Source organism: Oncorhynchus keta, chromosome 18 (assembly GCF_023373465.1).
Source record: "Oncorhynchus keta strain PuntledgeMale-10-30-2019 chromosome 18, Oket_V2, whole genome shotgun sequence".
In the NCBI taxonomy this organism is placed as follows: Eukaryota; Metazoa; Chordata; class Actinopteri; order Salmoniformes; family Salmonidae; genus Oncorhynchus; species Oncorhynchus keta.
The window spans coordinates 21,420,573-21,442,438 of record NC_068438.1 but is presented as its reverse complement, the minus strand read 5'-3'; the positions used below and the strand labels follow the sequence as shown (position 1 = coordinate 21,442,438).

Below are 21,866 nucleotides of genomic sequence, written 5' to 3'. Positions count from 1 at the left end.
TTAGCACAGGCCTGCTAACTGTCTGAATTGCCGTGTCCCCAGCCAGCCCAACCACTCACTGGACCCATATTTATTTTCAATCTCTTTTCGATTTTTATTCGATTATACCTTCCGGTAACCTGCCTCACCCAATGTGATACGGAATCGCTATTATTTTTAATTTTAGAATACATTCAAGAACCTCCAGAAGCTAACCAGCTAATTAGCTACAAGCTGTTTAGTCATTGTTAGCCACTGCTAGCGGCTTTTACCTTCTGCACAGCCAGCCCTGTTTTTAGCCTGGATAATACTCGCCAGTCTACCAGTATCGAACTGTCTCTCCACAACAACGCCGGATTCCTGCCGTAATCCCTGGTCCACTACTTCTGATCTCCACAGCTAGCTTGCACCCAGTACCGAAGCTATCCCTGAGGCCCACCTCCTGGCCTACTCAGCTGTTCACCCGAACCCCACTCATACACGGCCAGAGCCCAATACTCCACCGGATCCTTGCTGTAAACTCTGGACCTTGGCTAACGCCACTGCCACGAAGTTAGCACCAGTTAGCCGTGAGCCAGGAAACTAAATTCTACAATACCTCTTTCGCCATCTGGCTTGGATTCTCTGTCGACACGGCCCCCCGCCGCACCACCACAACTGGTCTGACTGGTCTGAGCAGACCCCCCCTACCACCCCCGAGCTACTAACTTTAAACACCGTGTCGCCTGCTAGCTTAGTGGCGGCTTCTCTGTTCCATCTACTGCTGCCCCCTGGACACTATGATCACTTGGCTACATAGCTGATGCCTGCTGGATTGTCCATTAATCACGGTACTCCATTCTGTTTATTTATGTTTTATCTGTCGGCCTCAGCCGCAAACTCAGGTTCTGTGTGTAGTTAATCCGACCCTCTCTGCCTAGTCATCGCCATTTTACCTGCTGTTGTTGTGTTAGCTGACTAACTGTTGTTGTCTCACCTGTTGTTTTAGCAAGCTCTCCCAATCAAGACCTGCGATTACTTTATGCCTTGCTCTATGTCTCTCTCAAATATCAATATGCCTTGTATACTGTTACTCAGGTTTGTTATCATTGTTTTAGTTTACAATGGAGCCCCTAGTTCCACTCCTCACACCTCTGATACCTCCTTTGTCCCACCTCTCACACATGCAGTGACCTCACCCATTATAACCAGCATGTCCAGAGATACAACCTCTCTTATCATCACCCAGTGCCTGGGCTTACCTTCGCTGTACCCGCACCCCACCATACCTCTGTCTGCACATTATGCCCTGAATATATTCTACCACGCCCATAAATCTGCTCCTTTAGCCGCACCCTCATCCTACTCCTCCTCTGTTCCTCGGGTGATGTGGAGGTAAACCCAGGCCCTGCATGTCCCCAGGCACCCTCATTTGTTGACTTCTGTGATCGAAAAAGCCTTGGTTTCATGCATGTCAACATCAGAAGCCTCCTCCCTAAGTTTGTTTTACTCAATGCTTTAGCACACTCTGCCAACCCTGATGTCCTTGCCGTGTCTGAATCCTGGCTTAGGAAGGTCACCAAAAATTCTGAGATTTCCATACCCAACTATAACACTTTCCGTCAAGATAGAACAGCCACAGGGGGTGGAGTTGCAATCTACTGCAGAGATAGCCTGCAAAGTTCTGTCATACTTTCCAGGTCTATGCACAAACTGTTCGAACATCTAATTTTAAAAACGAATCTCTCCAGAAATAAGTCTTTCACTGTTGCCGCCTGCTACCGACCCCCTCAGCTCCCAGCTGTGCCCTGGACACCATCTGTGAATTGATCGCCCCCCATCTAGCTTCAGAGTTTTTTCTGTTAGGTGACCTAAACTGGGATATGCTTAACACCCCGGCAGTCCTACATTCTAAGGTAGATGCTCTCAATCTCACACAAATCATCAAGGAACCCACCAGGTACAACCCTAAATCTGTAAACATGGGCACCCTAATTACATTATCCTGACCAACTTGCCCTCCAAATACACCTCTGCTGTCTTCAATAAGGATCTCAGCAATCACTGCCTCATTGCCTGTATCCGCAACGGGTCCGCGGTCAAACAACCACCCCTCATCACTGTCAAACGCTCCCTAAAACACTTCTGCGAGCAGGCCTTTCTAATCGACCTGGCCCGGGTATCCTGGAAGGATATTGACCTCATCCCGTCAGTTGAGGATGCCTGGTCATTCTTTAAAAGTAACTTCCTCACCATCTTAGACAAGCATGCTCCGTTCAAAAAATGCAGAACTAAGAACAGATACAGCCCTTGGTTCACTCCAGACCTGACTGCCCTCGACCAGCACAAAAACATCCTGTGGTGGACTGCAATAGCATCGAATAGTCCCAGCGATATGCAACTGTTCAGGGAAGTCAGGAACCAATACACGCAGTCAGTCAGGAAAGCAAAGGCCAGCTTTTTCAAGCAGAAATTTGCATCCTGTAGCTCTAACTCCAAAAAGTTCTGGGACACTGTAAAGTCCATGGAGAACAAGAGCACCTCCTCCCAGCTGCCCATTGCACTGAGGCTAGGTAACACGGTCACCACCGATAAATCCGTGATAATCGAAAACTTCAACAAGCATTTCTCAATGGCTGGCCATGCCTTCCTCCTGGCTACTCCAACCTCGGCCAACAGCTCCGCCCCTCCGCAGCTACTCGCCCACGCCTCCCCAACTTCTCCTTTATCCAAATCCAGATCGCAGATGTTCTGAAAGAGCTGCAAAACCTGGATCCGTACAAATCAGCTGGGCGTGACAATCTGGACCCTCTATTTCTGAAACTGTCCGCCGCCATTATCGCAACCCCTATTACCAGCCTGTTCAACCTCTCCTTCGTATCATCTGAGATCGCCAAGGATTGGAAAGCTGCCGCGGTCATCCCCCTCTTCTAACGGGGAAACACCCTTGACCCAAACTATTACAGACCTAAATCCATCCTGCCCTGCCTATCTAAGGTCTCCGAAAGCCAAGTCAACAAACAGATCACTGACCATCTCGGATCCCACCGTACCTTCTCCGCTGTGCAATCCGGTTTCCGAGCCGGTCACGGGTGCACCTCAGCCACGCTCAAGGTACTAAACGATATCATAACCGCCATCGAAAAAAGACAGTACTGTGCAGCCATCTTCATCGACCTGGCCAAGGCTTTTGACTCTGTCAATCACCATATTCTTATCGGCAGACTCAGTAGCCTCGGTTTTTCTAATGACTGCCTTGCCTGGTTCACCAACTACTTTGCAGACAAAGTTCAGTGTGTCAAATCGGAGGGCATGTTGTCCGGTCCTCTGGCAGTCTCTATGGGGGTACCACAGGGTTCAATTCTCGGGCAGACTAATTTCTCTGTATATATCAATGATGTTGCTCTTGCTGCGGGCGATTCCCTGATCCACTTCTACGCAGACGACACCATTCTGTATACTTCTGGCCCTTCCTTGGACACTGTGCTATCTAACCTCCAAACAAGCTTCAATGCCATACAACACTCCTTCCGTGGCCTCCAACTGCTCTTAAACGCTAGTAAACCAAATGCATGCTTTTCAACCGTTCGCTGCCTGCACCCGCACGCCCGACTAGCATCACCACCCTGGATGGTTCCGACCTAGAATATGTGAACATCTAGAAGTACCTAGGTGTCTGGCTAGACTGTAAACTCTCCTTCCAGACTCATATCAAACATCTCCAATAAAAAATCGAATCTAGAGTCGGCTTTCTATTTCGCAACAAAGCCTCCTTCACTCACACCGCAAAACTTACCCTAGTAAAACCGACTATCCTACCGAATCTCGACTTCGGCAATGTCATCTACAAAATAGCTTCCAATACTCTACTCAGCAAACTGGATGCAGTTTATCACAGTGCCATCCGTTTTGTTACTAAAGCACCTTATACCACCCACCACTGCGACCTGTATGCTCTAGTCGGCTGGCCCTCGCTACATGTTCGTCGCCAGACCCACTGGTTCCAAGTCATCTACAAGTCTATGCTAGGTAAAGCTCTGCCTTATCTCAGTTCACTGGTCACGATGGCAACACCCACCCGTACCACACGCTCCAGCAGGTGTATCTCACTGATCATCCCTAAAGCCAAAACCTAATTTGGTCGCCTTTCCTTCCAGTTCTCTGCTGCCTGTGACTGGAACGAATTGCAAAAATCTCTGAAGTTGGAGACTTTTATCTCCCTCACCAACTTTAAACATCTGCTATCTGAGCAGCTAACCGATCGCTGCAGCTGTACATAGTCCATCGGTATATTGCCCACCCAATTTACCTACCTCATCCCCATACTGTTTTTTATTTGATTTACTTTTCTGCTATTTTGCACACCAGTATCTCTACCTGCACATGTTCATCTGATCATTTATCACTCCAGTGTTACTCTGCTAAATTGTAATTATTTACTCCTATGGCCTATTTATTGCCTTCCTCCTCATGCCTTTTGCACACAATGTATATAGATTTTTTTTTCTACTATGTTATTGACTTGTGTATTGTTTATTGTTTACTCCATGTGTAACTCTGTGTTGTTGTCTGTTCACACTGCTATGCTTTATCTTGGCCAGGTCGCAGTTGCAAATGAGAACATGTTCTCAACTAGCCTACCTGGTTAAATAAAGGTGAAATTTAAAAATAAAATAAAAAATCGTGAGGAAGAAAGATTTCTTAATCTCAAGCTATATTGAGAGCATCTTTATAATATCCCAATAACACTGCTGGCCGCCCCACTGGTGTCCCAGAAATGGAGCCCTTCTCCTCCGTCCAAATTACCAATAGCCTCACACCAACTAGACGACGGAAGCCTTCCTTAATGGGATTAGGGTTCTCTGCAGCCAGAATTACTGCCTGACACAGGGAGACAAAACTGGCTAGAATAGCACCTCACTCCCTTGACACTTTACAGGTTGCCCAGCTTGGAGATACTGTAAATGCCTGTTTATGAGTCCTCTGCCATTGTGAGGCTATGGTGGTTATGGGCCCAATGGAGTGCATTATTGTCCTGTAGCGGTGTTAATAAGAGTGGGGGGTTGCTAGTGTGTTGTTCAGGAGAATATGAGCTCTGTCTGTGGTTCTCTTGTGGTCTGCCTGGAAAGATTGGACAACATGTTAGTTGTTAGTGGATGAAATAGTCAAGATGTAAATGATACATTCTTTGGTCTGATTTAGTTGTATTCCCCAGGCAGTAGATCATGTTTTTGCTAAGGATCAACTTTATTTTGGGTGAGATATGATGTTCCATTATTTTATGGCAGACATATGGTGCTTTGTGTCCCCGGTCTGTGACTGTCTGTGACTGTCTGTGACTATCTGGGACAGTGGCAGCCAGGGAGCTCAGTGTGACATGCGTGGGTCAGGGACAGAGGGCCCAGGGATGATCTGGGATCTGAGAGTAAACACTGTCCTAAATGGCACCCTATTCCCTACATAGTGCACTACTATGGACCCTGGTCTAAAATAGTGCACTATATAGGGAATAGGGTGCCATTTGGGACTGGCCCAGTGTCACAGCCCACTGCTCTGCTCTGTAGGGGGGAGGGAGGGAGTCTCTGTGTGAGTCTGAGACTACAGGATAAGAATGTGTTTGACATTGGTTGTAATTGTGTAATGTTTGCTCTGTTGGTATCAAAGGGGGCCAGGATTGGCAAACATCCATTTGACAGGAGGAGAGCAGCATTCCTTTGGCCCCCGGTGGCGAATGGAGGTGGGAGACAACAAGGGGTCTAGACACGGGATTAAGAGATGATGGGTCATTCAGTGATGTCACAGAATTCGGTGACTAAGTGTTTGGAGAGTGGAAGGATAGGTGAGAACATGACAGGGTTCCCTATTGATGACATACTGTACGTAGAAGGCATTTCTTCACTTCCATACCTATACCTGGGCACAGAGAGATCCTTTCCATGCTGGGTTGGAATCACTGTGCTGCCATAATTATAGACCTATCCAAGGCCTTTGATACTGTTGACCATCCCCTACTCAATTAAAGGTTGTCTGAAATGGGCCTCGACCAGGTGTCTTGCAAGTGGTTTTGGAACTATCTGCCAGACAGAACACAATGTGTGCTTTCTGATGGTGTCAAGGTATCTGGATATTACTAAAGGTGCCCGTCATGGGTCGATTTTGGGACCTGTCCTCTTTACTATTTATATAAATAATATTGGTCCATCTGAAAAAACCTGTAACATTGATCTGTATGCCGATGACACTGTTATGTACGCTATTGCCCCTACGGCTGACTAGGCTATGTTGGAGAAGCAATCTGATTTTGTTGCCTTGCAGAAAGCCCTTGATGATTTCAAATTTGTACTTAATGCGGGAAAAACTAAATGTTTGCTGCTTTCTAATTCTCATAGAAGTGCTTCAGATGGCTTACACATTTATGCATTGGCTGGTTCTTTCATCGAGCAGTTTCCCGCTTATAAAAAAAATATATGGCCTTTTGGATTGACAATAATTTGACATTTAAAAAACATGCAGATGAGCTAGTTAAGTAGCTGAGATGAAAAGTAGCCTTCTTTTAAAGAAACAGATCATACCTCTCCCTAAACAGCAGGAAGCAGATTGTAGTCAACTTTCCTGACAGTTCTTGACTATGGTGACACCATTTATCAGAATGCAACAGCCACTACTCTTCAACTTATGGAGGCCATCTACCATAGTGCCTTTTGCTTTATCACATGACAGTTTTAACACAAATTACTGCATCCTGTATCAAAAGGTTGACTGGTCCTCGTTAAAGTTCATTACACCCTTTTTGTTTAAAATATCTACTACACAAGCTTCCAACCTAGCTCACTTCACTGTTAAACTGTTAAGCTTCCAACCTAGCTCACTTCACTGTTAAACTGTTAAGCTTCCAACCTAGCTCACTTCACTGTTAAACTGTTAAGCTTCCAACCTACTTCACTGTTAAAATAAAAAACACGAGACACCAAACCCATTCACAGGGATGGTTATCTTTCAAGGTTGCTCTCGTACGCACCGATTTAGGTACATCTGCTTTCAGTTTTAGTGCCCCCCATTCTTTGGTATAGCCAACAAAACTCCCTACATTTTGACTCTCTGGTGCCTCTAGGACAGTTTAGGACTTGTTGAATGGATTTAATGAGAATTGCAACTGTTTGGATTGAATGTAAATAATTGTATTTGTGATGTTTGAAGCTGTAGTGTTGATTCTCTAATTTGTAGTTAATTGTGTTTTTATTGATGATGTTTTGTTTATTGTATTGTTGTCCTCCGGGTACCATTGTAAATGGGTTCCCCTAAATTAAAAAAATGGTGTATGACTTCATAAAGTCTAGGACTGGGGTTATGGGGGGCTGGTGTACGGTGTATTGTAAACACTGAATGGCCTTGGCTGAGCTGGGCTGATAGCACCAGTGGAGGGGTCAGTGTGTTTGTTTGCTCTGCTCTCCCTGTCTGAGTCAAAGAGCAGGTGAGTCTGGTGGGTTGGAGCGACTGCTTGGACACAGCACACTTAGTTATACTGAGAGGCCTGCTACCGTCTCTCTGCCCTATATACTGTTATCCTGTGTGACACAGATGTTGTTAGTTCAAGAAACAAACTCTAAATTTCTCTCACTCTTTCTCTTGTCTCCTTCTCTCCCTCCCCCTCTCTCTTCCCCTCCATCTCTCTCTCTCTTCCCCACCATCCCCCCTCTCTCTCTCCCTCCCTCTCTCTCTTCCCCACCATCCCCCTCTCTCTCTCCCTCCCTCTCTCTCTTCCCCACCATCCCTCTCTCTCTCCCTCCCTCCCTCTCTCTTCCCCATCATCCCTCTCTCTCTCCCTCCCTCTCTCTCTCTCTTTCTCTCTCTCTCTTTCCCTCCCTCTCTCTCTCCAGTGCGGTACAGCCAACAGGGACCCGGTGAGGTCAGCTCCTCGACGACCATCAGTCACCACGGCAGCATGGCGACCAGCCAGTCGGTGTTACAGCAGGTGTCTCCGGAAGGCTTGGACCCCAGCCACAGTCTGCTGTCACCTGACGCCAAGATGGTGAGTAACACACCTGGGCCCTCCTAGCCTCTGATTAGATAAGGACCAGGGCTGCATTTAACATGAGGTACGTTCCAAATGGCACCCTATTCCCTCTGTACTGCATTACTTTTGTCCAGAGTCTTATGGGCCCTGGTTAAAAGTAGTGCACTATATAAGGCAATGGGGTGACATTTGGAATGCAATCATAGACATATAAAGCAGGTCCCTGAGCCAGACTCCCATGGAACAGTCTGTAGGGAACAACAGTTAGAGCATTGTGCTGATCTCTGTAGGAAAGTAGAGACAGGTGGCAGGCCATGGCTGAGGCCTAACATACAGTACAGCCTTCACCACCATAGTGAACTGGGCAGGTCCAGAGCTGAGCCAATAAACTTGACAAAGAAGCATTCTGAGCTTATTGATTAAATGCCTTGTAATGAGAAGTGGAGGGTGGAGCGCTCAGCACTGCTTGCTCTGCCTGGGAAATGACGATAGCACTTGATTATGCTCAATGTTTTTTCTACTTTCAGAAAAGGGAGCTCGAGGGGAGAAACTCAGCCCTCTGTCCTATTCCAATATTTGATTGGTGAAACTTGGCCAGTACCGTACATGCAGACATTTCTAACTCTTGAACGCTTGTCCCAAAAAACAATTATATCGTATTCTTAGGATCAGAATAATAACGATATTATGGCATTAACCAGATTTGTGTTGTTTAAATCCAACAAAGTTGAACATCACAATCTTTATTTAGTAAGAATATCCCTGATGATTCATAGTGCATTTATCATTATCCCCTGTCAGTAGGAAGTTAGATTTTTGTAGGGTCAGTATAGGGAAAAGGTCAGAGCAGACAGTTTGTTATCTATGGGCAACGTACAGATGACCGTACAGATGACTGTCTAAGTCCCAAATGCAACCCTAATCCCTATAGAGTGCACTATTTTTAACCAAGACCCATAGGGCTTTGGTCAAAAGTATTGGACTATATAGGGAATATAGTGCCATTTGAGACGAATCCACTGTCTGACCATCCCCTCTTCTCAGAGCAGCTGGCAGGAAATGTGAAAACAGTTGCGTGCATGAACACACACACACACACACCCACACGCACACACACACACATGCATACACACACACACACACCCACACACACACACACACACACACACACACACACACACACACACACACATGCATACACACTACTACTTTCAATCTGTGCTTTTACGCTTCATTATTGGATTATTTTGTATTTATTTTCTACTCATTGTTTGCTCGGTGTAGATGACTGGAGTTACACAAGCACAGTGTTAGACAAAAGCAGCAGAACTAACTCAACATTTATCCGTGTGAACTGCATTGCTGAGAGCATCTGGTTTCACTTCTAAAGTGATCGCCATGCTTTACTATATACCCTGATTTAACCATCCTTATATCCAGTTAGCATGTTAGATTTAGGATATTGTCAGTACATGACTTCATTCTTGGTCCAGAATGGTGTCACTAAGTTTCTTAGTGTGTCTCTCTCTCTAGATGTCTGCGTCAGGTGGAGGCCTGCCACCTGTGAGCACGCTGACCAACATCCACAGCTCCCACCACACACACCAGCAGACACAGAACCTCATCATGCCTCTCTCTGGAGTCATGACCATCGCACAGAGTGAGTCAACCAATCAACCAACCAGCCAGTGCTCTGTATTACCATGTCTCCACAAATTATACTCTTAATGTAATAACTGTCCATTTATTCTCCTCTCTTTACGTACATATTCTCGTATGACCTCTATGTTCGTATGTACACAATGGTTGAGCTCCAATTGGCACCTGAATCACTATATAGTGCAATGCTTTTAACCACGCCCCATAGTGGTCAAAAGTAATGCACTACATTGCGAATATAGTTATGCTTGTATTGTCATGCTTTAGATATGAGCCAAATAACTTAAGTTCTATGTGGTTGTAGGTCTGAACACGTCGCAGTCAGTGCCTGTGATCAACAGCGTGGCGGGGAGCCTTGCAGCACTGCAGCCGGTGCAGTTCTCCCAGCAGCTCCACAGTCCCCACCAGCATGGCCTGATGCAGCAGTCCCCCAGCCACATGAACCAGCAGCCCTTCATGGCCACCGTGACTCATTCACACAGTCAGTACCTGCCTCTTAGTAAGCACTAAACGGTTGCTAATGCCATGTCATAGATGGGATATAATGCCAATATAGTCTTGTCCCAGATATTTGTTGGCTGTCTTGCCAACACCTTTTCACTCATTGACACGTCATGTTTAGCGTGACAATTCCATAAGGAGTTGACAAGATATTTTAAAACAACATTTCAGCATGTACAGATGTAGCCTAATCCTAACCCTAATCATAAACCTAATGCTAACCCATTAATAAAGGTGAATCTATTGGGGTAAAATTAACAATGAGACGTTCTCTCTATGTCTTTGTCTTTGGCAGTGTACCCTCATAAGCAGGAGCCACCGCAGTATTCTCACCAGTCACGGTTTCCCTCGACCATGGTGGTGACAGACGCCAACAGCCTCAGTACTCTCAGCTCCATGTCATCCAGCAAACAGGTCAGTCAATAAGATGACTCAGTCTCACCTAACACAGGCCACAATCAGGCCCCCCCCTTCTACCCTGGCCCTGACTCAGTCAATACAGTCTCCCCTCTCTGTCTGTCCTCAGTGTCTGTCCTCAGTGTCTGTCCTCAGTGTATTAGAGCATGTGCATATAATCCCTTTTCCTGCTCTCTGGGAGTTTGCATACATTTCGGTCATAAGCTACATTTAAACTAAGATAGTTGGTTGTAAATGTAAGTTGGAAAGCTTGAAAATGAATTCCCAGCTTGCTGAGGCTTTGTACTGTATCTTGTGCAAGCCTCCCATTAGAGATTTGATTGATCAATTTCTTTATCTACTAACACACCACATCTTCCTCACAACCGACACACAACCCCCTTCCCAAACTGAGCACTCACTAACAGTAGGCTGATAGACTAGGATAGATATGGTAGGCTGATAGACTAGGATAGATACAGTAGGCTGATAAACTAGGATAGATACAGTAGGCTGATAGACTAGGATAGATATGGTAGGCTGATAGACTAGGATAGATACAGTAGGCTGATAGACTAGGATAGATATGGTAGGCTGATAGACTAGGATAGATACAGTAGGCTGATAGACTAGGATAGATATGGTAGGCTGATAGACTAGGATAGATATGGTAGGCTGATAGACTAGGATAGATACAGTAGGCTGATAGACTAGGATAGATACAGTAGGCTGATAGACTAGGATAGATATGGTAGGCTGATAGACTAGGATAGATATGGTAGGCTGATAGACTAGGATAGATACAGTAGGTTGATAAACTAGGATAGATACAGTAGGCTGATAGACTAGGATAGATATGGTAGGCTGATAGACTAGGATAGATATGGTAGGCTGATAGACTAGGATAGATACAGTAGGCTGATAGACTAGGATAGATACAGTAGGCTGATAGACTAGGATAGATACAGTAGGTTGATAAACTAGGATAGATACAGTAGGCTGATAGACTAGGATAGATATGGTAGGCTGATAGACTAGGATAGATACAGTAGGCTGATAGGCTAGGATAGATACAGTAGGCTGATAGACTAGGATAGATATGGTAGGCTGATAGACTAGGATAGATACAGTAGGCTGATAGACTAGGATAGATACAGTAGGCTGATAAACTAGGATAGATATGGTAGGCTGATAGACTAGGATAGATATGGTAGGCTGATAGACTAGGATAGATACAGTAGGCTGATAGACTAGGATAGATACAGTAGGCTGATAGACTAGGATAGATATGGTAGGCTGATAGACTAGGATAGATACAGTAGGCTGATAGACTAGGATAGATACAGTAGGCTGATGGACTAGGATAGATACAGTAGGCTGATAGACTAGGATAGATACAGTAGGCTGATAGACTAGGATAGATACAGTAGGTTGATAAACTAGGATAGATACAGTAGGCTGATAGACTAGGATAGATACAGTAGGTTGATAAACTAGGATAGATACAGTAGGTTGATAAACTAGGATAGATACGGTAGGCTGATAGACTAGGATAGATATGGTAGGCTGATAGACTAGGATAGATACAGTAGGCTGATAGGCTAGGATAGATACAGTAGGCTGATAGACTAGGATAGATATGGTAGGCTGATAGACTAGGATAGATACAGTAGGCTGATAGACTAGGATAGATACAGTAGGCTGATAAACTAGGATAGATATGGTAGGCTGATAGACTAGGATAGATATGGTAGGCTGATAGACTAGGATAGATACAGTAGGCTGATAGACTAGGATAGATACAGTAGGCTGATAGACTAGGATAGATATGGTAGGCTGATAGACTAGGATAGATACAGTAGGCTGATAGACTAGGATAGATACAGTAGGCTGACGGACTAGGATAGATACAGTAGGCTGATAGACTAGGATAGATACAGTAGGCTGATAGACTAGGATAGATACAGTAGGTTGATAAACTAGGATAGATACAGTAGGCTGATAGACTAGGATAGATACAGTAGGTTGATAAACTAGGATAGATACAGTAGGCTGATAAACTAGGATAGATGCAGTAGGCTGATAGACTAGGATAGATACAGTAGGCTGATAAACTAGGATAGATGCAGTAGGCTGATAGACTAGGATAGATACAGTAGGTTGATAAACTAGGATAGATACAGTAGGCTGATAGACTAGGATAGATATGGTAGGCTGATAGACTAGGATAGATATGGTAGGCTGATAGACTAGGATAGATACAGTAGGCTGATAGACTAGGATAGATACAGTAGGCTGATAGACTAGGATAGATATGGTAGGCTGATAGACTAGGATAGATATGGTAGGCTGATAGACTAGGATAGATACAGTAGGTTGATAAACTAGGATAGATACAGTAGGCTGATAGACTAGGATAGATATGGTAGGCTGATAGACTAGGATAGATATGGTAGGCTGATAGACTAGGATAGATACAGTAGGCTGATAGACTAGGATAGATACAGTAGGCTGATAGACTAGGATAGATACAGTAGGTTGATAAACTAGGATAGATACAGTAGGCTGATAGACTAGGATAGATATGGTAGGCTGATAGACTAGGATAGATACAGTAGGCTGACAGGCTAGGATAGATACAGTAGGCTGATAGACTAGGATAGATATGGTAGGCTGATAGACTAGGATAGATACAGTAGGCTGATAGACTAGGATAGATACAGTAGGCTGATAAACTAGGATAGATATGGTAGGCTGATAGACTAGGATAGATATGGTAGGCTGATAGACTAGGATAGATACAGTAGGCTGATAGACTAGGATAGATACAGTAGGCTGATAGACTAGGATAGATATGGTAGGCTGATAGACTAGGATAGATACAGTAGGCTGATAGACTAGGATAGATACAGTAGGCTGATGGACTAGGATAGATACAGTAGGCTGATAGACTAGGATAGATACAGTAGGCTGATAGACTAGGATAGATACAGTAGGTTGATAAACTAGGATAGATACAGTAGGCTGATAGACTAGGATAGATACAGTAGGTTGATAAACTAGGATAGATACAGTAGGTTGATAAACTAGGATAGATACGGTAGGCTGATAGACTAGGATAGATATGGTAGGCTGATAGACTAGGATAGATATGGTAGGCTGATAGGCTAGGATAGATACAGTAGGCTGATAGACTAGGATAGATATGGTAGGCTGATAGACTAGGATAGATACAGTAGGCTGATAGACTAGGATAGATACAGTAGGCTGATAAACTAGGATAGATATGGTAGGCTGATAGACTAGGATAGATATGGTAGGCTGATAGACTAGGATAGATACAGTAGGCTGATAGACTAGGATAGATACAGTAGGCTGATAGACTAGGATAGATATGGTAGGCTGATAGACTAGGATAGATACAGTAGGCTGATAGACTAGGATAGATACAGTAGGCTGACGGACTAGGATAGATACAGTAGGCTGATAGACTAGGATAGATACAGTAGGCTGATAGACTAGGATAGATACAGTAGGTTGATAAACTAGGATAGATACAGTAGGCTGATAGACTAGGATAGATACAGTAGGTTGATAAACTAGGATAGATACAGTAGGTTGATAAACTAGGATAGATACGGTAGGCTGATAGACTAGGATAGATATGGTAGGCTGATAGACTAGGATAGATACAGTAGGCTGATAGGCTAGGATAGATACAGTAGGCTGATAGACTAGGATAGATATGGTAGGCTGATAGACTAGGATAGATACAGTAGGCTGATAGACTAGGATAGATACAGTAGGCTGATAAACTAGGATAGATATGGTAGGCTGATAGACTAGGATAGATATGGTAGGCTGATAGACTAGGATAGATACAGTAGGCTGATAGACTAGGATAGATACAGTAGGCTGATAGACTAGGATAGATATGGTAGGCTGATAGACTAGGATAGATACAGTAGGCTGATAGACTAGGATAGATACAGTAGGCTGACGGACTAGGATAGATACAGTAGGCTGATAGACTAAGATAGATACAGTAGGCTGATAGACTAGGATAGATACAGTAGGTTGATAAACTAGGATAGATACAGTAGGCTGATAGACTAGGATAGATACAGTAGGTTGATAAACTAGGATAGATACAGTAGGCTGATAAACTAGGATAGATGCAGTAGGCTGATAGACTAGGATAGATACAGTAGGCTGATAAACTAGGATAGATGCAGTAGGCTGATAGACTAGGATAGATACAGTAGGTTGATAAACTAGGATAGATACAGTAGGCTGATAGACTAGGATAGATATGGTAGGCTGATAGACTAGGATAGATATGGTAGGCTGATAGACTAGGATAGATACAGTAGGCTGATAGACTAGGATAGATACAGTAGGCTGATAGACTAGGATAGATATGGTAGGCTGATAGACTAGGATAGATATGGTAGGCTGATAGACTAGGATAGATACAGTAGGTTGATAAACTAGGATAGATACAGTAGGCTGATAGACTAGGATAGATATGGTAGGCTGATAGACTAGGATAGATATGGTAGGCTGATAGACTAGGATAGATACAGTAGGCTGATAGACTAGGATAGATACAGTAGGCTGATAGACTAGGATAGATACAGTAGGTTGATAAACTAGGATAGATACAGTAGGCTGATAGACTAGGATAGATATGGTAGGCTGATAGACTAGGATAGATACAGTAGGCTGATAGGCTAGGATAGATGCAGTAGGCTGATAGACTAGGATAGATACAGTAGGCTGATAGACTAGGATAGATACAGTAGGCTGATAAACTAGGATAGATACAGTAGGCTGATAAACTAGGATAGATACAGTAGGTTGATAAACTAGGATAGATACAGTAGGTTGATAAACTAGGATAGATACAGTAGGCTGATGGACTAGGATAGATACAGTAGGTTGATAAACTAGGATAGATACAGTAGGTTGATAAACTAGGATAGATACAGTAGGCTGATAGACTAGGATAGATACAGTAGGCTGATGGACTAGGATAGATACAGTAGGCTGATAAACTAGGATAGATATGGTAGGCTGATATAGGATAGATATGGTAGGCTGATAGACTAGGATAGATACAGTAGGCTGATAGACTAGGATAGATACAGTAGGCTGATGGACTAGGATAGATACAGTAGGCTGATAGACTAGGATAGATACAGTAGGCTGATAGACTAGGATACAGTAGGGCTGTCTGAAATTGCACCTTATTCCCTACTTAGTGCACTACTTTTGACCAGTGGCAAAAGGGAATAGGGTTCCTTTTGGAACGCACACTAGGTGTTTGAGTTGTGATTGTGTGTTGACTTGTTTAATCCCTGTTACATTAGGATTCTACCGTAAACAAGATGGTGCAACTGGGGGGTCTCTCCTGGGTAAATACTATTTTCTTAGTACTGTCACTTAATAAAATCACTTAGTTTTAGCCTGAGTGCCAGTATGTTTGTGCCATCATGCCAACTATGTTTGTCTTGAAAATGACAGCAATGGAGTTGGCAAGAGCACAAACTGATCTGGGACCAAGCTAACTTAGTTTAACTGGACTGGCTCAGTGAATTCATCCAAATGGGATGTGTTGTTGTCCCAAAGCCAAGACCATTCTACTGAATATTTGTGTGCAATATACCATATTTTGCGTAGTAAATGTGTGTGCTTTCCATGACTTTATAGGCATACATTAATGTTTATACAGACTGATACAGTAACCTTAACTCACATAATCAAGACACACTACCCTTCTTATGCATGTAAAGTCAATGAATGGCAATATGAGATCAGACCAATGAGATTTGGATTAATGCAACTTTTATTTATTTACTTAACGGTTTCACAGCTAATGTTTTTGCCTGGCTCTGCCTTTGATGCTGGGTTTGACGCTAGTACTCAGTTCACTCTGATTTTGTCAGAGCATGTGGACCACAAATCTCAATCATTGGACCAAGGAGTCGGGTGTATGGACACTCCTCAGAATTCCTATTTCCTTTGAAAGGCCGGACCAATCACTCACCTGTGCCATCATCCTGAACTTAAATTGATTAACGATGCCTCCTTTCGCTTTCCTCTCCATTGGGGAGAGAGAAGGCTGGCCGATCCCTGGCCAGACTTCGTCCCCTGATCAGGAAATGAACCCCACTGGTAATCAAAGTTCAGGAGGCTTGTGTCCTGCTACTGACTTCCCTGCTATTGTGGGGGGTGGTCTATTATGGGGGGGGTCTTTTTTGTAATTACAGCTCTTCCTCTTTCCTACTTCTCCCTGGTCTCAGTGATCGCTGTAGCCTGAAATGCCTTCCTCGGTGTTTTGCTTTCACACGCTCAATTTCCCACGCTGCCTGAGACAGAGCACTCTACATCGCCCGGGCCGCAGCACTGTCACTGCTCATTGGGTTGATGGGCTGAGATGTGGCAGATGCTCCGATGGGCTTGAAACCTACCTGTTCCCTTTATAGAGTGGTTTAACTAGATACTGACTGGCTGCCTTTGGTTTGATATATGTAGGACCCATTGTTCTACATTGACCCTGTGTAATGTGTTCAGTAACGAGACCCAAGACGGCCATCAGTAATGTTTTTTCAGAGCAATGCAAATAAACCTCAACATATTGGTTTCTAGTTTTGAGCTATGCTTTGATGGTATCATGGTATACTTGTAGCTTTATAGGTGTACCCGCATTTAAACCGTGGTCCTTCTGTGGCTCAGTTGGTAGAGCATGGCGCTTGTAACGTCAGGGTAGTGGGTTCGATTCCCGGGACCACCCATACGTAGAATGTATGCACACATGACTGTAAGTCGCTTTGGATAAAAGCGTCAGCTAAATGGCATATATTATTATTATATTATTAAACCAGACAGCGTTTAGACAGCTATTAGCTAGCAGGCTCTCCCAGGCTGCCTCTCGTCTTATCAGGCCTTTATGTGGACTTGCTGGTGCAGAGAGACCAGTAGGCTCTTCTTATGACATGACCAACACGCTGAGGCTTTATAACTCTCGTATTTGCTGAGGACCCCCCTCTCCTCTCACCCCATGTTAAACTTACCTCCACTTAGAGCACAGTGTCAAAAGACTGTGGTCTGAGCAGCTGTCCACCTTTATCAGGTAGGGCTGTTTGCTGGTCAACTGCCTCCACCTCTTGAGAGAAAGGAAAAAATAAATTCCACAAACAATCTCCAAAAGGCCATTTGAATGTAAACAAGGCTTTTCAGAGTGAAGCGGAAGAAGAATGTGGGATGTATTTGGTCAGGTGTGGCGTAGGTAGGCCGTTTACATCCTATCTGAATCGGATACCCAGGGGACTTTAGAAATGGGACCTATATTATCATGACACCACATATTATAAACATCCTCACCAGAAAATGGTTCTTGTGTTTTTGAATAGATTTTCTTAATTTATTTGTGTGATGTACTCACTCTGACGTTTGTTTCCCCTTTCTCTCGCTCTCTCTTTTTGCAGTGTCCTCTTCAAGCCTGGTGAGAGTACGCACCTGACTTCCTTGGTGCCTAGCAACAGGAGCACATTTTTCCACCCTCTCACTGCGGTAACTGTGACAACTCCTAATAACTGTCAACAGTGCACTGGACAATGAGTCAGTCAACAAATCCAGAGTGGCGGAGGTGGAGGGCGGGAGGAGTGAGAGATGGGGAGAGAAACAAACACTGCAGGTTTGCATTAATAGACACCTAAATGAAGGGAGGAGGAACTGAATATCCTCTGACTCAGAGGATCAACAAGGATGTATGATTTTTCACTACAAGCAATTTTGTGAAAACAGTATTCATTTCTCTAACAAAACAAATGGATCTTCACATTATGCCTGACACACGGTGGTATGTAAGAATAAGACTGGTGGAGTGGATGTCCATGAAGAACTAACGTGATACTGTGATCTGATGTGAAAAGATGAAGACATATGGATGCTGAGTTGAGAGGACACAATCAGCCTCAGTCGGCACAGCTATGTTGGGCTGTGGTGGGGAAGGAGTGTATGGGGGACTGAGTGATTCCATCTAGCCAAGTGCCCACTCATAATGGCAGATCTGAATAATCTGTTCCCCACTATACTGTATATTATCAACATCCATGCACAACTATCAGAACTACTGGATGACAATCATATTAACCTTGTCCTGAGCAACTGTATCGTTTTTTGTAGATATTTCATATACATACATACCTGTTCTGTTTGAAGGAGTCTTCCATGTTGGTTTTTCATAATGTCATTTTCTGTACTGAACAGTCAATAGTGCCAATAATTAGAACTTTGTTTATGTGTCTAAAGGAATTCAACATTTGTTATTTCCCAACACGGGGGAAATATAATAGACAATATATTTGTATTTTTTATTTGGTTCCATTTTTAAACTGTGATTGAAAGATATGACAATCTTTAGAATTTTTAAGGACTATGCAATGTGCATATGAAGTGCAAATGAAGCCCCAGAAGACTGAAACGTGTACAGTACTCCACACTTAGACAGAGGAATTTATGAGACGCACCATTACTCTATGAACTTAATGACCCCCATGTTGTTTCTGTTGTCAGAGCTGCCCACAACACTGCACAAAACATTACACCAAAGTTTTATTTTGTTTTTATATACATGTACAGTACATCCTGTACATCCTGTACAGTAGCCAGAAATTCAGTTGGAAACTTTGGGTGTTTTTCTTTCGCCCGTTTCCCATGTTTCGTTCTGAAGAGAGAGTCAGCGTGCCATGACATCATAAACAAAGTCTGCCTTGTGGGAGGGTTGACTCAAATATTCACTGTATGCCATCAAACCTAGTTATAGCTTTGTCCCAAACCCTATTCCCTGTATAATCCACTATTTTCGGTAAAAAAGTGTTGCACAAAATAGGAATAGGGTGCCATTTAGGATACACACATAGTCCCAATCCCCTGCCTGCCTGCCTTCCTGGGAGACCTCTCTCTGACTGATGCTTGCTCATAGGGTTCAGGTGAACTTCAGGAATGGGACTTTAGCCTTCCCAGGCTCCATCCCCTCTCCTTCCACTTCCTCATTCCCAACGTTTCCTCATTTAAAGACACATATGGAATTGGAGCGTTTTAAAAACATATAATCTCCGTCATAAATCATAACAGGGACTCCCCCCTGTGATAATGACAGTATTTACAAGTATTTGCAAGCAAAACAGTGATATGGGTCTTGCAATTTGTGAAGGGGTGGAAGATGAAAGCGCCTCTTGTTGTGACAGCAACCTTTGTAATCAGGCTGGATTCCACAGAGGTTAAGGAATGTTATGGAGAGTTGGACAGCCAGCCACACAAACAATATTAGTTACTTTTGCAATCCCAATCCACCAGGGGGGTCCAGAAAAACAACCACAGGTTACAAACAATCAGGTTTTTAATCATGAGTATTTGTGAAGCCTGCATTTGACTGCCTGTTTGTTTTCTGAATAATTATTTTTATATTATATTTTCTAAATGGAAGTCATACCCTCTCCACCTCCATATTCTGGTGTAGGCACATACAGACTCCCTTTCAATAGGTCACTACCTTGTTATTATTGTGTACTACCTTGTTTCAATTTGTTCTAAACATACTAACCAGAGGGCATGCCATCTAACCAGAGGACATGCCATCTAACCAGAGGACATGCCATCTAACCAGAGGGCATGCCATCTAACCAGAGGACATGCCATCTAACCAGAGGACATGCCATCTAACCAGAGGACATGCCATCTAACCAGAGGACATGCCATCTAACCAGAGGACATGCCATCTAACCAGAGGACATGCCATCTAACCAGAGGACATGCCATCTAACCAGAGGACATGCCATCTAACCAGAGGACATGCCATCTAACCAGAGGACATGCCATCTAACCAGAGGACATGCCATCTAACCAGAGGACATGCCATCTAACCAGAGGACATGCCATCTAACCAGAGGACATGCCATCTAACCAGAGGACATGCCATCTAACCAGAGGACATGCCATCTAACCAGAGGACATGCCATCTAACCAGAGGACATGCCATCTAACCAGAGGACATGCACGGCCCCCTGCAACTGTAGATGACAGACAAAGTGATTTTCTCTTTGATGTATTATTTTTGTATTAAATGGAAATCAATCTTTTAAAATCATTATTTATACTTTCTGAGAAAATGTCGATATTCAAGTAAAGCTTTTTTTCAAAATGAATGAATCAGTATTGGTCAGTGCTTTCTGTTTTCGTGTGTATTTACAGAAAGGTTCTATTTTCTGATGCCATAATAACCCACTGGGCACAGACATCAGTTCAACATCTAGTTTTGATTTACTTTTGGTTGAGTTGTCAACTAACCTGAATTCAACGTGAAATCAACAAACAATTTCACCAATGTCATTGGATTTATGTTCAAAGTTGTGTGAAAAAAAGACTAAATTCCCTTAAACTTATTACTTTTTTCTAATCCAATCAGTTTTCCACAATGATTCAATGTCATCACATTTAATTTTCTTGTTAAAATGATGTGGAAACAACATTGATTCAACCAGATTTTGCCCAGTGGGAAGAGTGGTAAACAGATTTTGCAATACATTGATTCTTCCTCCCTTGTTAAATGCATACTTAGTCATGACTCATGAGGGACCTTGAGGGAAATGGTTATCACCCTAACCATAGCCAAAACTTTCATGGCATTTGACAACATTAGCCTTCCCTAGTGTTACCTTTTCACCTGACCGTTTCCTTATGAGAAGTGTGAAAGGAATGTATTCCTATCGACCAGATGACCCCACACACCTCATGCCTTTGCAAATCATGTTTATTCAAGCTATCTGATTGACACACTGAATTCCCAGGAGTACACATTGTCACATTGTCCCTGTGTGTGTGTGTGATGTGTGTGTGTGTGTGTGTGTGTGTGTGTGTGTGTGTGTGTGTGTGTGTGTGTGTGTGTGTGTGTGTGTGTGTGTGTGTGTGTGTGTGTGTGTGTGTGTGTGTGAGTGCGTGCGTGCGTGCGTGCCTCTTGCAAGTTGGAGCAATGTGTAACACAATGCACATAACCCTTGACGCAGTGAGCCCTGTTGGTCAATTTCTGTGTTTATGGCCCTCAACAAAGATCTGTAGTACTTCGATGTGATAAGATGACAGCTCCCTCTACAAAGAGCTGTAGTATTCCTGTGTGATAAGATGACAGCGCCCTCTACAAAGATCTGTAGTATTCCTGTGTGATAAGAAGACAGCGCCCTCTACAAAGATCTGTAGTATTCAATGTGATAAGACGACAGCGCCCTCTACAAAGATCTATATTATTTCTGTGTGATAAGACGACAGCGCCCTCTAC

General features: G+C 43.6%; 1 protein-coding gene and 1 long non-coding RNA gene across 8 annotated transcripts in view; both read left to right on the top strand.

Annotated features, from left to right (window-relative positions):
- Nucleotides 1–20,735, top strand: part of LOC118397449 (hepatocyte nuclear factor 1-beta-A-like) — a 29,618-nt gene extending 8,883 nt beyond the window's left edge. For 2 of the 5 annotated variants that reach the window (XM_035792190.2, XM_035792189.2), the window contains exons 5-10: nucleotides 7,836–7,987; nucleotides 9,506–9,632; nucleotides 9,936–10,130; nucleotides 10,428–10,546; nucleotides 15,901–15,945; nucleotides 18,019–20,735. In XM_035792190.2, the coding sequence (XP_035648083.1) occupies nucleotides 7,836–7,987; nucleotides 9,506–9,632; nucleotides 9,936–10,130; nucleotides 10,428–10,546; nucleotides 15,901–15,945; nucleotides 18,019–18,039 (659 nt within the window). In that variant the 3' untranslated portion in view covers nucleotides 18,040–20,735. The remainder of the gene's footprint in view (nucleotides 1–7,835; nucleotides 7,988–9,505; nucleotides 9,633–9,935; nucleotides 10,131–10,427; nucleotides 10,547–15,900; nucleotides 15,946–18,018) is intronic. The other 3 variants (XM_035792191.2, XM_035792193.2, XM_035792192.2) reach the window with 3 other exon arrangements.
- On the top strand, nucleotides 10,602–15,894 carry LOC127908682 (uncharacterized). Of its 3 annotated transcripts, XR_008068021.1 has the most exons (4): nucleotides 10,602–11,958; nucleotides 12,526–12,687; nucleotides 14,659–14,793; nucleotides 15,334–15,894. It is a non-coding gene; the product is annotated as an uncharacterized LOC127908682 (long non-coding RNA). The 3 variants fall into 3 exon arrangements; XR_008068020.1 differs by lacking the exons at nucleotides 12,526–12,687; nucleotides 14,659–14,793 and adding an exon at nucleotides 13,417–13,524; XR_008068019.1 differs by lacking the exons at nucleotides 12,526–12,687; nucleotides 14,659–14,793 and adding an exon at nucleotides 13,417–13,524 and having other exon boundaries at nucleotides 15,307–15,894.
- Nucleotides 20,736–21,866: the final 1,131 nt, after the last annotated feature.